Source organism: Hyperolius riggenbachi, chromosome 5 (genome assembly GCF_040937935.1).
Source record: "Hyperolius riggenbachi isolate aHypRig1 chromosome 5, aHypRig1.pri, whole genome shotgun sequence".
NCBI lineage: Eukaryota > Metazoa > Chordata > Amphibia > Anura > Hyperoliidae > Hyperolius > Hyperolius riggenbachi.
Window position 1 is genome coordinate 162,483,079 of NC_090650.1, and position 16,172 is coordinate 162,499,250.

The 16,172-nt window shown below is 44.7% G+C and overlaps 1 protein-coding gene across 1 annotated transcript in view; it reads right to left on the reverse strand.

Moving 5' to 3' along the window:
• The window catches only part of VPS41 (VPS41 subunit of HOPS complex), a 1,049,902-nt gene that overhangs the window by 40,848 nt on the left and 992,882 nt on the right, over positions 1 to 16,172 (reverse strand). Inside the window, exon 25 of the mRNA XM_068238292.1 lies at positions 229 to 308. Coding sequence (XP_068094393.1) covers positions 229 to 308 — 80 coding nt within the window. The remainder of the gene's footprint in view (positions 1 to 228; positions 309 to 16,172) is intronic.

Sequence of the window (16,172 nt, forward strand, 5' to 3'; positions counted from 1 at the left end):
TATATAGAGGAGAGAGAACCACTAGACTTTAGGGAACTGTATAGGGGTTGGATGGGGGCCATTAGACACCTGGGAACTTTATTAGGGAGGAAGGTGGCCTTATACATTGAGGTTGGCCCGCAACTTGGTCCCAGTGTACAGTTTTGGCCCACTTTGTATTTGAGTTTGACACTCCTGGACTAGAGGAATTAATCAGAGCTAAAAATTTACATAGTAAAAATTACTTACTGTGCTGCCAATAGGAAGACACTCTCTATGGAACATGTGTCTGCAGTGACATACCACAACACCAAGAGGCTTAGAAGTATCTGAAAACAGAGAATATTTCATATCAAACAGTGCAGCCAAAAGTTTCACAAAATATACAAATGAATAGTTTCACAAAACCACATTTGACAAAACATGCACAAAATAATACCATGTCATAACCAAATAAGCAAAGAAAAATAGTCAAAAATAACTCCTGTATTGAAAGGATATCAACACTGCCATATTTATTTCATTCTAAATAATGCCTATTGTTTGGCTGTTCTGATCTTTTTGGCTTCAGTAGTGTCTGAAGAAAATAACATTAAACAAGTATCTGACTACAGTAGTAAAAATTTAGTTAGATCACCTGATTTGCGTATGTGTGCTACGTCAGTGGCTGAAAGCATTAGAGATAGATAATCAGCAGGACTGAAATAAGCATTGTTTAAAAGAGAAGGGTATGTCATCCTACATGTATGACCATGGCATGTCTTGCAATTTTGTAGTGCCAAGTTTAAGTTGTTAATTATGTAACTGCATTGTTTATTGAATAAAAATGTTACAAAACTTATGACAGCACATACTGTATGTACGTAAATATAAACTGATATTACTAAGATTACTAGACACAGTTGATGTGGGAGGGGGGACCACTAGACAACAGGTGATACTGTATTGGAAGGGAGGGAGGGGGACCACTAGACACCAGGTGATACTGTATGGAGAATGGATGGGGGACCACTAGACAGCAAGTACACTGTATGGGTGAGGGAGGGGAGGACCACTGGACACCAGGTATGCTGTAGGGAGGATAGAGGGGGCACCATTAGGCACCAGAGAAAGCTGAATGTAGGCGAAAATGAAGAGGAGCGGAAAGAGTCTGGCACTATAGTTTGTTGACAGCGTGAAAAGCAGTGTAAAATTGTGTCCATAAACAACATATTGCTGATAACTGACATTAGTGAAAAGATGAAGACAAAGATATCTTGCTGGTGCTAAAAGCTGTACCTGGATGGTGGGAGGTGGCAGGTGTGGGCGCCAATATGGTGCACGGCCTTACGACCGTTTCGCAGGGCAAAAACGCCTAGCTTCTTCTGAGGTTAGTGCACAAAGTGACTGGAACAGGAGCGGCGTTAAGTGCGCTTCGTATGCGCACTTCCGTTCCGCTGTAGGGATCCGCCCACTCCACAATGATAGGACTAAGCTACGCTGCAATGGGGAGACAAGGGGTGGGCGTGACCAGCTCCGAGGACAGCGGGCGCGCGTCATTCATGACGCGCGCCTCAGCTATCCGAGGTCACGCCTCCCTTCTCCGTACAGCTAAGAGTTAGATAGACGCTGTGCGTACGCAAGCGTCATGTTGCCATGACAAGCGGGACTTCCCTGCCCAGTGTAAACAAAGTGGCAGGGAAGCTCCACTGATCGCAGGACAGCAGCCCAGTAACTCGGGCAAGTGACTGAAAACGGCTGAAGACAGCAGTATTCAAATGGCAGCTTAGGGACATGGAGGGATTGTTCAGTGTATCTATGTACGTGAAAAATGAGAGATAGGAGAGTGTGAGAAAAAAGGGTGAAAGAATAAGAAAGAAGGGAAAAGAAGTAACAAGATACACCAAAGGGGGAGAGGGAGTGCCAAAAAGATGGTAGACAGCTCCCAAAGGCCACTTTAGGGAGAGGCAGAAGATGGTTTATCTATTGGCAAATATGCTTATAGTAGAAAAAATGCAAAAAATGCAAAAAATAATACAACAGCAAAAAGCAACTAGTAATTAAGTTTAATCATACAATCTTGATTAAAAAAGCCACCAAAGAGGCCAAGATAAGAACCTATGGGGCAACAAGAGGTGGCGAGAGTAGAGGAGTGCCAGTTCAAGGTTCGAGAAAACAAGCAAGATCCACGTAGTCGTTGAGACCTAGAGCGCCCATCGCGTTTGTGCGCAAAATCCAGTGCGTTTCTTGTCTGTGAAAAAGCGATTTTCGCACGAGTTCACAGCGTACTTGGCTGAGCAGGTTCTCTTCTACAGGTAACTATCGATGCGGCTTTTGTAAAGCCTGTCATCTCATGAAAACCAGTAGATCCTTCCAACTAGGCCCAGTTTCACGTAACATTTCTTTTTTTGCTACCTGCAGAACAAGCTATGTCGTTTATGCCCTATGGTGCCCTTGCCAACGGTTTTACATTGGTAAAACCACAAGAATGGCTAAGGAACGCATCTTGGAGCATGCACGCCTACTACCCAAAGGCAAAGGATGCCCGAGGATAGTGGAACACATGGCAGCTGCACATCAAAGTAACCCTGATTTGCTTTCCTTTGCAATTATTGATACATGTACCACCCCTCGCAGAGGTGGTGATAGGAAAAACTCCTGCTCAGACAAGAAACGCACTGGATTTTGCGCACAAACGCGATGGGCACTCTAGGTCTCAACGACTACGTGGATCTTGCTTGTTTTCTCGAACCTTGAACTGGCACTCCTCTACTCTCGCCACCTCTTGTTGCCCCATAGGTTCTTATCTTGGCAAAATATCCTTGAACTAGTTTTATGTTTTTTATTGTCAAGCCATCTTTGTGCCCCCCTAAGTGTAAAGGGAGCCGACTTTTCCTCCTCTTTGGTGGCTTTTTTAATCAAGATTGTATGATTAAACTTAATTACTAGTTGCTTTTTGCTGTTGTATTATTTTTTTGCATTTTTTGCATTTTTTCTACTATAAGCATATTTGCCAATAGATGAACCATCTTCTACCTCTCCCTAAGGTGGCCTTTGGGAGCTCTCTACCATCTTTTTGGCACTCCCTCTCCCCCTTTGGTGTATCTTGTTACTTCTTTTCCCTTCTTTCTTATTCTTTCACCCTTTTTTCTCACACTCTCCTATCTCTCATTTTTCACGTACATAGATACACTGAACACTCTTTACCACCATTCCCCTTTGATCCTGAGCTGCCTGCTAATACAGCCCCCAGCCTATGGGCTAATATAGCCCTGACATGAGATGATCCCTCCATGTCCCTAAGCTGCCATTTGAATACTGCTGTCTTCAGCCGTTTTCAGTCACTTGCCCGAGTTACTGGGCTGCTGTCCTGCGATCAGTGGAGCTTCCCTGCCACTTTGTTTACACTGGGCAGGGAAGTCCCGCTTGTCATGGCAACATGACCCTTGCGTACGCACAGCGGCTATCTAACTCTTAGCTGTACGGAGAAGGGAGGCGTGACCTCGGATAGCTGAGGCGCGCGTCATAAATGACGCGCCCGCTGTCCTCGGAGCTGGCCACTCCCACCCCTTGTCTCCCCATTGCAGCGTAGCTTAGTCCTATCATTGTGGAGTGGGCGGATCCCTACAGCGGAACGGAAGTGCGCATACGAAGCGCACTTAACGCCGCTCCTGTTCCAGTCACTTTGTGCACTAACCTCAGAAGAAGCTAGGCATTTTTGCCCTGCGAAACGGTCGTAAGGCCGTGCACCATATTGGCGCCCACACATGCCACCTCCCTCCATCCAGGTACAGCTTTTAGCACCAGCAAGATATCTTTGTCTTCATCTTTTCACTAATGTCAGTTATCAGCAATATGTTGTTTATGGACACAATTTTACACTGCTTTTCACGCTGTCAATAAACTATAGTGCCAGACTCTTTCCGCTCCTCTTCATTTTCGCCTACAGACTTTGTCTTTTGAGTCTTGAGCACATAGTTTCCTGGATGCTTCTCAACCTGACTGCAATATACAGCATTTACCGAGTGCCTGCCAGCTCTCCCATCCATCTATTAAAAGCTGAATGTAGGAGGGAGGGGAATCACTGGACACCAGGGAATGCTATATTGGGTAGGGAAGGGAGACCACTAGCTCAGCAGAGAAGTTACAGTATGTGAGGATGGGGATGTTTAACCACTTGAGGACCGCCCCCAGCCGATGGGCGGCGGCAAAGTCCGGGCCAAAACGACCGCAATATGCCCATCGGCGGGGGCGGCTGCGGGCGTGGTAATGCGGCGATCGCGTCATTCGTGACGCGATCAGCCGCCGGCGACTGGCTCCGCCCCCTCACGCTGTAACCCGCCGGCCGTTCGGAAGCGCCGGCGGGTTACTAGCACCCAGATCGCCGCATGTAAAGAGTATAATAGGCTTTGTAATGTATACAAAGCCTATTATACTGGCTGCCTCCTGCCCTGGTGGTCCCAGTGTCCGAGGGACCACCTGGGCAGGCTGCAGCCACCCTAGTCTGCACCAAGCACACTGATTTCTCCCCCCCCTGCCCCCTGATCGCCCACAGCACCCCTCAGACCCCCCCCTGCCCACCCCCCAGACCACTGTTTGCACCCAATCACCCCCCTAATCACCCATCAATCACTCCCTGTCACTATCTGTCAACGCTATTTTTTTTAACCCTAAACTGCCCCCTGCTCCCTCCTGATCACCTGACCCCCCCCGTGTACTGTATGCATCTATCCCCCCTGATCACCTGTCAATCACCTGTCAATCACCCGTCAATCACCCCCTGTCACTACCACCCATCAATCAGCCCCTAACCTGCCCCTTGCGGGCAATCTGATCACCCACCCACACCAATAGATCGCCCGCAGATCCGACATCAGATCACCTCCTAAGTGCAGTGTTTACATCTGTTCTCTACCCTAAACACCCACTAATTACCCATCAATCACCCCCTATCACCACCTGTCACTGTTACCCATCAGATTAGACCCTAATCTGCCCCTTTCGGGCACCCAATCACCCGCCCACACGCTCAGATTGCCCTCAGACCCCCCCTTATCAATTCGCCAGTGCATTAGTTACATCTGTTCTTCCCTGTAATAACCCACTGATCACCTGTCAATCACCTATCAATCACCCATCAATCACCCCCTGTCACTGCCACCCATCAATCACCCCCTGTCACTGCCACCCATCAATCAGCCCCTAACCTGCCCCTTGCGGGCAATCTGATCACCCACCCACACCAATAGATCGCCCGCAGATCCGACATCAGATCACCTCCCAAGTGCAGTGTTTACATCTGTTCTCTACCCTAAACACCCACTAATTACCCATCAATCACCCCCTATCACCACCTGTCACTGTTACCCATCAGATTAGACCCTAATCTGCCCCTTGCGGGCACCCAATCACCCGCCCACACGCTCAGATTGCCCTCAGACCCCCCTTATCAATTCGCCAGTGCACTAGTTACATCTGTTCTTCCCTGTAATAACCCACTGATCACCTGTCAATCACCTATCAATCACCCCCTGTCACTGCCACCCATCAATCACCCCCTGTCACTGCCACCCATCAATCAGCCCCTAACCTGCCCCTTGCGGGCAATCTGATCACCCACCCACACCAATAGATCGCCCGCAGATCCGACATCAGATCACCTCCCAAGTGCAGTGTTTACATCTGCTCTCTCCTCTAAACACCCACTAATTACCCATCAATCACCCATCACTTACCCCCTATCACCACCTGTCACTGTTACCCATCAGATTAGACCCTAATCTGCCCCTAGGGCACCCAATCACCCGCCCACACGCTCAGATTGCCCTCAGACCCCAGCCCTGATCACCTCGCCAGTGCATTGCTTGCATCTATTTCCCCCCTCTAATCACACCTTGAGACACCCATCAATCACCTCCTGTCATCACCTGTCACCCCCTAGCATACCTACCCATTAGATCAGGCCCTAATTTGCCCCGTGTGGGGTTCCTGATCACTCGGCCAAACCCTCAGATCCCCCTCAGACCCCCTTCCGATCACCTCCCCAGTGCATTGATTGCATCTATTTTCCCCTCTAACCACCCCCTGAGACACCCATCAATCACCTCCTGTCACCCCCCTAGAACTCCTATCCATCAGATCAGGCCCAATACAACCTGTCATCTAAGAGGCCACCCTGCTTATGACTGGTTCCACAAAATTTGCCCCCTCATAGACCACCTGTCATTAAAATTTGCAGATGCTTATACCCCTGAACAGTCATTTTGAGAAATTTGGTTTCCAGACTACTCACGGTTTAGGGCCTGTAAAATGCCAGGGCAGTATAGGAACCCCACAAGTGACCCCATTTTAGAAAAAAAAGACACCCCAGGTATTCTGTTAAGTGTATGACGAGTTCATAGAAGATTTTATTTTTTGTCAAAAGTTAGCGGAAATTGGATTTTTATTGTTTTTTTCACAAAGTGTCATTTTTCACTAACTTGTGACAAAAAAATAAAATCTTCTATGAACTCACCATACACCTAACAGAATACTTTGGGGTGTCTTCTTTCTAAAATGGGGTCACTTGTGGGGTTCCTATACTGCCCTGGCATTTTAGGGGCCCTAAACCGTGAGGAGTAGTCTAGAAAACAAATGCCTCAAAATGACCTGTGAATAGGACGTTGGGCCCCTTAGCTGAATAGGATGTTGGGCCCCTTAGCGCACCTAGGCTGCAAAAAAGTGTCACACATGTGGTATCGCCGTACTCAGGAGAAGTAGTATAATGTGTTTTGGGGTGTATTTTTACACATACCCATGCTGGGTGGGAGAAATCTCTCTGTAAATGGACAATTGTGTGTAAAAAAAATCAAAAATGTGTCATTTACAGAGATATTTCTCCCACCCAGCAGGGTTATATGTAAAAATACACCACAAAACACATTATACTACTTCTCCTGAGTACGGCGATACCACATGTGTGACACTTTTTTGCACCCTAACTGCGCTAAGGGGCCCAAAGTCCAATGAGTACCTTTAGGATTTCAAGGGTCATTTTGCGGCATTTGGTTTCCAGACTACTCCTCACGGTTTAGGGCCCCTAAAATGCCAGGGCAGTATAGGAACCCCACAAGTGACCCCATTTTAGAAAGAAGACACCCCAGGGTATTCTGTTAGGTGTATGATGAGTTCATAGAAGATTTTATTTTTTGTCACAAGTTAGCGGAAATTGATTTGTATTTTTTTTTCACAAAGTGTCATTTTCCGCTAACTTGTGACAAAAAAAAAATCTTCTATGAACTCACCATACTCCTAACAGAATACCTTGGGGTGTCTTCTTTCTAAAATGTGGTCACTTGTAGGGTTCCTATACTGCCCTGGCATTTTAGGGGCCCTAAACCGTGAGGAGTAGTCTAGAATTCAAATGCCTCAAAATGACCTGTGAATAGGACGTTAGGCCCCTTAGCGCACCTAGGTTGCAAAAAAGTGTCACACATGTGGTATCGCCGTACTCAGAAGAAGTAGTATAATGTGTTTTGGGGTATATTTTTATACATACCCATGCTGGGTGGGAGAAATCTCTCGGTAAATGGACAATTGTGTGTAAAAAAAAATCAAACAATTGTCATTTACAGAGATATTTCTCCCACTCAGCATGGGTATGTGTAAAAATACACCACAAAACACATTATACTACTTCTCCTGAGTACGGCGGTACCACATGTGTGGCATTTTTTTGCACCCTAAGTGCGCTAAGGGGCCCAAAGTCCAATGAGTACCTTTAGGATTTCACAGGTCATTTCGCGACATTTGGTTTCAAGACTACTCCTCACGGTTTAGGGCCCCTAAAATGCCAGGGCAGTATAGGAACCCCACAAATGACCCCATTTTAGAAAGAAGTCACCCCAAGGTATTCCGTTAGGAGTATGGTGAGTTCATAGAAGATTTTATTTTTTTGTCACAAGTTAGCGGAAAATGACACTTTGTGAAAAAACACAATTAAAATCAATTTCCGCTAACTTGTGACAAAAAAAAAAAAATCTTCTATGAACACTCCATACTCCTAACGGAATACCTTGGGGTGTCTTCTTTCTAAAATGGGGTCATTTGTGGGGTTCCTATACTGCCTTGACATTTTAGGGGCCCTAAACTGTGAGGAGTAGTCTTGAAACCAAATGTCGCTAAATGACCTGTGAAATCCTAAAGGTACTCATTGGACTTTGGGCCCCTTAGCGCAGTTAGGGTGCAAAAAAGTGCCACACATGTGGTATTGCCGTACTCAGGAGAAGTAGTATAATGTGTTTTGGGGTGTATTTTTACACATACCCATGCTGAGTGGGAGAAATATCTCTGTAAATAGACAATTGTGTGTAAAACAAATCAAAAAATTGTCATTTACGGAGATATTTCTCCCACCCAGCATGGGTATGTGTAAAAATACACCCCAAAACACATTATACTACTTCTCCTGAGTACGGCAATACCACATGTGTGGCACTTTTTTGCAGCCTAACTGCGCTAAGGGGCCCAAAGTCCAATGAGCATCTTTAGGCTTTGCAGGGGTGCTTACAATTAGGCACCTCCCAAAATGCCAGGACAGTAAACACACCCCACAAATGACCCCATTTTGGTAAGTAGACACTTCAAGGTATTCAGAGAGGAGCATAGTGAGTCCGTGGCAGATTTCATTTTTTTTTTGGTCGCAAGTTAGAAGAAATGGAAACTTTTTTTTTTTTCTCTTCACAAAGTGTCATTTTCCGCTAACTTGTGACAAAAAATAAAATCTTCTATGAACTCACCATGCCTCTCACTGAATACTTTGGGATGTCTTCTTTCCAAAATGGGGTCATTTGGGGGGTATTTTACTATCCTGGAATTTTAGCACCTCATGAAACATGACAGGGGGTCAGAATAGTCAGAGATGCTTGAAAATAGGAAAATTCACTTTTGGCACCATAGTTTGTAAACGCTATAACTTTTACCCAATCCAATAAATATACACTGAATGTTTTTTTTTTTTTTATCAAAGACATGTAGCAGAATAACTTTCGCGCTCAAATGTATAGGAAATTTTACTTTATTTGAAAAATGTCAACACAGAAAGTTAAAAAAATCATTTCTTTTTTGATGAATATAATAAAAACTAAAACTCGCAGCAGCAATCAAATAGCACTAAAAGAAAGCTGTATTAGTGACAAGAAAAGGAGGTAAAATTCATTTAGGTGGTAGGTTGTATGACCGAGCAATAAACCGTGAAAGCTGCAGTGGTCTGAATGGAAAAAAGGCTCTGGTCCTTAAGCGGCGAAAAGACTGTGGTCCTCAAGTGGTTAAAGTAGCGACCTGGGTTTCTACTAAAGGTTGATACGCAAGTCAAACAATTTTTATGGTGTCTGAAGGGAAAGTTAAGCACCTTGGTTTTATATTCAAATAAATATGGTGGTAACCGTAGCTCCAACATTTTAAATATTTAACACAGAGTATGCGAACATAATATACACAACAAAAGAGATACAGACAAAGCAACAAAAACACTTGTGTAGTGCCCAGTGAGAGCAGAGAGGACTACATTAAGAGGGCTGCATAGAGGTTTTTATTGTGGCTGAAATGCTTTATTGATTCTGATGGTGTTATCATGGCCAGTTCTAAACTTTTTGCTGCCTGAGGGACACTTGTGAGGATGTGCAACCCCCCGGATTTGGAATGATCGTGCAACACCCAACAATTTACTCTGCTACATTTAATGTTCTCACATGACATGCTGCAGCTCAACACAATAGCACACTGGTTGGCTGTGAGTCTGTGACAAACAAACTGCTCACCCTCAGCCACTCCATTCCTCCTCAATCTGGACAGCCGCCTCCTCCCTTCTCCTGTGCAAGTCAAATGAAAAAATGCTGCTCTCCTGCCTCCCCCATCCTCACTCACTGTCACACTCCTCACACAGCACAACAAGCTGCTTTTCCCTAATGATGACCTCTTCACCTCACTCTCCTCTTGCTTTCCCTCCTACTCTTGCTGCATGGTGTTAGTGTAAACACAGTACAAACATGCTGCCCCTGTAATCTCTGCTCCTGATGGAAATGTTTCACCTTGCTTCATGAGAGAACCAGCCCTGTGTATTATCCTGCAGTTCTACACTGACCTTATAAGATACACTAAGCCATTTGAGCTTCCAGTTATTAATTAGAAAGGACAGACAATCTATTACTTTTTAGGGCCTTCAAGAGCTCCAAAAAATACAAGACTTTCTATTGCTCTCAGCAATGGTGTAACAATAACCACCATCACCATAGTGGCCAACTCTTGTGGTGAGGTGCAGAGCAGCAGCAATGGAGCATGATACTTTACCTAAACAGGAGAGTCCATACAGCGCTCACTGCCTATATATCAACAGTTCAGCGGTAAATAGCAAAGCCCCCATACATACTATCTCCACCAAAATTACTACGTATGTTAAGGGGAATAGTGAGAACAAGTTAAAAAACATTTTCAAAAATACCTTGCAGATTTATATTTTTTAAACTTGGTAAAATACCACTTTAAAGTGACACTGAAGTGAAAAAAAACAAACAAACAAACAAAAAAAAAACACCTTTTGATGTAATGATTTGTACGTGTAATACTGAAAATTAAAAGAACATTAGTAGCTAAAAAAAATAGTTTCATATTTTAATTGCAATGCACATGCGCTGAGTTCCCCCGGTCGAAGGAGCATGATCGAGGAGGCCGCACATGAGCAGTAGCCAACGACTGAGTTGCTCACAGTTTGGAGGAGCATGGCAGCTGAAGGGAGAAGAGCAGATGGCGGCAGGGGACTAGGATGACTATAGGGGGCTGGAAGACGCCCCAAGTAATTTAAACTGGGGACCAGCTCTGCTGCTGCTATTCTGTTGTACTTATGTGGGGAAGAAGGGAGGTGTGTGTTAAACATAGACACCCAGGTACGTCTAGGGAGGGGCATTGTGCACACAGGTTACTTTGGGGGAAAGTGCACACAGGCAAATGTGCACAGGCAATCTTGTTGAGATAGAGGTCAGCAGGATTTTGCTGGGGGCCCGGCAAATTCTAGTTACTGGCTCCTAGTGCCCTACTCTGTGAGACTGGCCTGACTTAGACAATGTTGCATCTTTGCTACAGCGTGAAAGATGGAGCACAGTAGGTTCAGCTAGCAATCGTCTATGCTCTTTCCAAGAAAATTAGTAACTTTGGTTTGGCAAACTTAATCTGTTTTTAGTACTCCCTAAAACATATGACAGGCCAGAACTACCAGTGGTCATGGGGATTGTGGAAGGAGAGGGGATTTACTTTCCTGGGTGATCTAATCGTAGGACTACATTTTTAGAGTCTCCTTTTTTGTTCCTCTGTGTTTAGGTCACACTGTTTATAGCACATGTGTCGAACTCCAAGCCTGGAGGGCCAGATCCATGCCAGTGTTTAGGATGGACTGAGAAAGAGAGAAATGTGTTCTACCTGATGGACCACACCTTTCCTGATTCAGACCCACCAATTCATTTGAGCTGTATCAAAAATGTGTGTGGATCTCGGCCCTCGTAGGACCAGTTTGACATACCTGGTTTATAGGATAGACTCTATCTAACTCTTGTCTTGGTAAATGCCAGTTAAAGTATGTTCTCCTAATGTCATCATTTTACCTGAGCTCAGAAAAAGAGCTTGTCTATTAACATATTTTCAGGAAGTGAGGCACTTTAAAGAGAAACTCCAACCTAGAATTGAACTTTATCCCAATCAGTAGCTGATACCCCCTTTTACATGAGAAATATAATGCTTTTCACAAACAGACCATCAGGGGGCGCTGTATGACTGATTTTGTGCTGAAACCCCTCCCACAAGAAGCTCTGAGTACGGTGGTACTCTGGGCAAACTGCCACAATGTAACAATGTTCACAGACAGGAATTAGCTGTTTACAGCTGTCTCTAACAGCCAAAACAGCTAAGAGCAGCTACATAACCTGCCCACAGTACAAATGTCACCATGTAATAAATGTCAGAATGTAAATAGGGGAGAGGAAAGATTTTACAATGAGCAAACACAGACTAAATCATTTATACATAATTATGGTAAAAAATGAAGCACTTTTTTTTACTACATTATTTTCACTGGAGTTCCTCTAACTTCTCCATAATTAATATTCTTGTATATTTTTTTTTATTTTTTTTTTAAGTAATTACATCTAAATTAAGGGTGACACTACTGCTCTACATATAACCTGAGGAGCAGAAATTATCAGGTAAAAATACTGCAGAGTATTCTCATAAAGTTAGACTCTTTCAGAGTGGGATGCACATGAATGGTGGTTACTTGAACCTCATATTAGAGCCACATCATTTCTCAACTCAGTCCTCAAGCAACACTGCAAGTTTTCCAGAGCACCCAAACATTCAGGGCTCGTTTCCACTACAGCGGCACGATTCCGGTGCAGAAAATGTGTGAACGAATTTGCATGCGGTTGCGGATTCGTTCGTGATTTTAACCATGTCAATCCCGGTAAGCATTAACATGGGGTTTTAAGCGAAAACGCACAGAAAATCACAAGCCTTAACCACTTGCGAATTTCCTATTAATTACATTAGCAGCGAATCACGCCTGTGTGTGCGGCGAGCGAATTCTGATAGCTCTACTGTGCAGATTTTTCCTGCACAGAAAACCACACAGATTTCCTGACAAGTGGAAACAGGCCCATCCACTTGTATTGGTTATGCGAATCTTCATGCAGAAAATGCATGCAGATTCGCTCTAGTGGAAATGGGCCCTTACAGAAGAGGTAATTAGTGTCTCAGCAGAGTTCATTAACTACCTCTGTGGATTTCCACAAAGCATGCACTGTTGAGGGTACTTGAGGACTGAGTCGAGAAACCCTCTACTAGTATATCCTACAGGAGTCTGAAAGTCTTTAAAAAAAAAATTATTTGAGCTTCGGTTAGAAAATACATGGAGGATCTTGCAGTCTGATGAAAAGGCTTCTTCTCCAACTCTCAAAAAAACTATAGCCGGATAGACTTTTTTTGGCCTTTTATGTCGTGCTTTTGGGGAAGCTGAAAGTTAACATTGGTATCCAATTAGGGGAAGATCATGCCCTACAAAAATGTGTACTTTTACCTACCTGGAGCTAATACCAGCACCCTGTAGTCCATCAGGTCCCTCAATGTCCTCTGGGTCCCCTCCTATGTGTCACATCCTCTTAGGGCCCGTTTCCACCAGTGCAGTGTGATTCCATTCTGTTGTGTGCCTTTACATTGATTTTATGCGAAAACGTACGCAAATTTGCATGAAAAATTCATGCGTTTCCTATTAATTACATTACAGGCGAATCGCACACTAACCTTGCGGTGTGCGAATTCTGATGGCTCTGCTGTGCAGATTTTTTCTGCAGAGTCCACCGCACAGAATTTCTGACATGTGGAAACAGGCCCATTCATTTATATTGGTTATGCGAATCTGCAAGCAGAGAAAACATGCATGCAGATTCGCTCTAGTGGAAACGAGCCCTTAAAGGACCACTATCGTGAAAATCATAAAATTTAAAACACATGTAAACACATGCATATAAGAAGTATTTTTCTTCCAAAGTAAAATGAGCCATACCTTACTTTTCTCCTTTGTTGCTGTCACCTACAGTAGGTTGTACAAATCTGACAGAACCGACAGGTTTTGGACTAGCCCATCTCCTCATGGGGGATTCTCAAGGTTTTCTTTATTTTCAAAAGCACTTAATGAATGACAGTTGCTCTGTCCAACTGCCAAAGAAGTGTGCAGTGAATAGAGATGGCCCAAACATCAAATTTTAGGTTTGCGAACTTTGAACTTGAATTTCCATAAAAGTCTGCGAATGGGGCGAGCAGCGCGAACCGGCATAGACTTTAATGGGCATCCAAATTCTAAAACCTTTCTGGCCACAAAAGTGATGGAAAAGTTGTTCAAGGGCCCTAACACCTGGACGGTGACATGCTGGAGAGGGATCCATGGCAAAAGTTCCACCAAAAATTACGTAGCTAACGCAGAGTTGTATTTTAATCTCTAAAGAGCAGAAATCACATCACATTCCTACATTTCGGGCACTCATGGACACATCATCATTATCAACTTCTTCACTTTTATTAGACACCTCACAAAAGGAAGCAGCTGCGGGTACATCATCATCATCATGACACCTTACTTCCATGTGTGTAATGTCTTCTGACTGAGATATATCAGGTGGTTTAACATTGTTATCTCCATCCTCTGGCAATAATGCTTGTACATCACTCATTTCCTCATACTGATGAGTAAATAACTCCTCTGACACATCAAGTGAAGTGGCTGTGGTGCTAGTGGTGGTGGCCGCTGGGTGAGTGGTAAGTTGTGTGGTGTCCAAATCAGAGCAGGAGGAGGATGGTGTGTCAAGGTTCTGAGCGGAAGCTGTAGAAGATTGCGTGTGCTGTGTAAGCCAGTCAAATACGTCCTCAGAATTTTGGGAGTTCAGGGTACGTGCCCTCTGAACACTGGGCATTATTCTAGAACCACAGAAAATCACAGCAGCACGACCGTGATGACCCCTGCGGGGTGGCCTGCCTCTGCCTGTCTTTTTTTTTATTTGAGGCATTGTGCCTGAAAGTTAATGAAACAACAATAGTAGTAGTGTGCACAGCTCTGGGTGTCAGTGGGCTGGACTGGCACACACAGAAAAATGCAAGTGTACAATCAGAATACAGTGGGAAATAATGCACTGACGTGGTACTGTGCTTGCAAGCTAATGTGGCAACAATAGCAGTAGTGTGCACAGCTCTGGGTGTCAGTGGGCTGGACTGTCACACACAGAAAAATGCAACTGTACTATCAGAATACACTGAAAAATAATGCACTGGAGGGGTACTGTGCCTGCAAGTTAATGTGGCAATAATAGCAGTAGTGTACACAGCTCTGGATATCAGTGGGCTGTGGACTGACGCACGCACGCACGCACGCACACACACACACACACAGGAGACCGATGTAACAGCCCTCAAAAGGGCTATATTTCACAGCAAGTAAGTCAGTGAGGACCAAGAACGGCCTTGCTAATGTTTTCCCTTTCTCCAGGAGCTCTCCGTGCTCTCACGCAGCAGCCCCAGAATGAACCTAAGACGGCTTCCGTGCTAGCGTTTTATAGGGTGCGGGGGGGGGGGGGGGGTGGAGGGGGAGAGGGTAGACTGATGAGTCTGCTGACTGTGAGGTAAGGGGTCAAAGTTTGGCTCCATGATGATGTACAGGACGCGGCATGTGTTCGTCTGCCAACGCGAATGTGCAACACGTGTTAATCGCCGGGAATTGTCCGCTGGCGAACAATTTGAGCCATCTCTAGCAGTCAACAGGGAGGATGGCTAGCATCATTATATAAATCCTTTGCAGGGAGTGTCTTTACAAATAATAAATAAGAACCTGTCGGTTCTGTCAGATTTCTACTATCTATTGTAAGTGACAGCAATATTGGAGAAAACATAATTTATGGCTCATTTTACTCGGGAAGAAAAATACTTCTTATTTGTATGGGTTTACATGTATTTTAAAATTGTAACATTTCTTGCGATAGTGGCCCTTTAACCACTTGAGGCCTGCAGTGTTAAACCCCCTAAAGACCAGGCCATTTTTCCCTAAATTGGCCACTGCAGCTATAAGGCCTCGCTGCAGGGCCGCGCAACTCAGCACACAAGTGATCACCCCCTTTTCCCCCCACCAACAGAGCTCTCTGTTGGTGGGGTCTGATCGCTCCCCAGTTGTTGTTTTTTTTTTAAATAAATATATATTTTATTAATTTGTGAATAAATGTAAGCATTTTTTTTATTTATTTTATATCCCACCCTCCCTCCCCGAACATCAGCGTGTTCGGCTGTCATAGGCTTAAGCCTATGACAGCCGATCACTTTTGTGCCCGCCAGGAAAAGTGAAGCTCCGCCTTTCAAGCGGAGATGCGCACGCAATCTCCTGCTAGCCTCATTGAATGCCAGTCACGCCAATCAGCCGTTCAGGTCAATTGGCGTGGAGCGGTCGGCTAGTAGTTAAGAAAGATCTGGGACTGGAGCTCTAATCGCAGCCACTGTGCAATGTGCAGTCCCATCCCTGTGCTTCCTTGATTGTGCTCCCCTGGGACCCACGGTGATTGGCTGGCAAGGGGAGGGAGGGCGGGCTTTCTACAAAAAAAAAGAGAAAGAAATATTGACATTTAAAAATAAAATAAAGTATAAATACAAAAATAAAATAA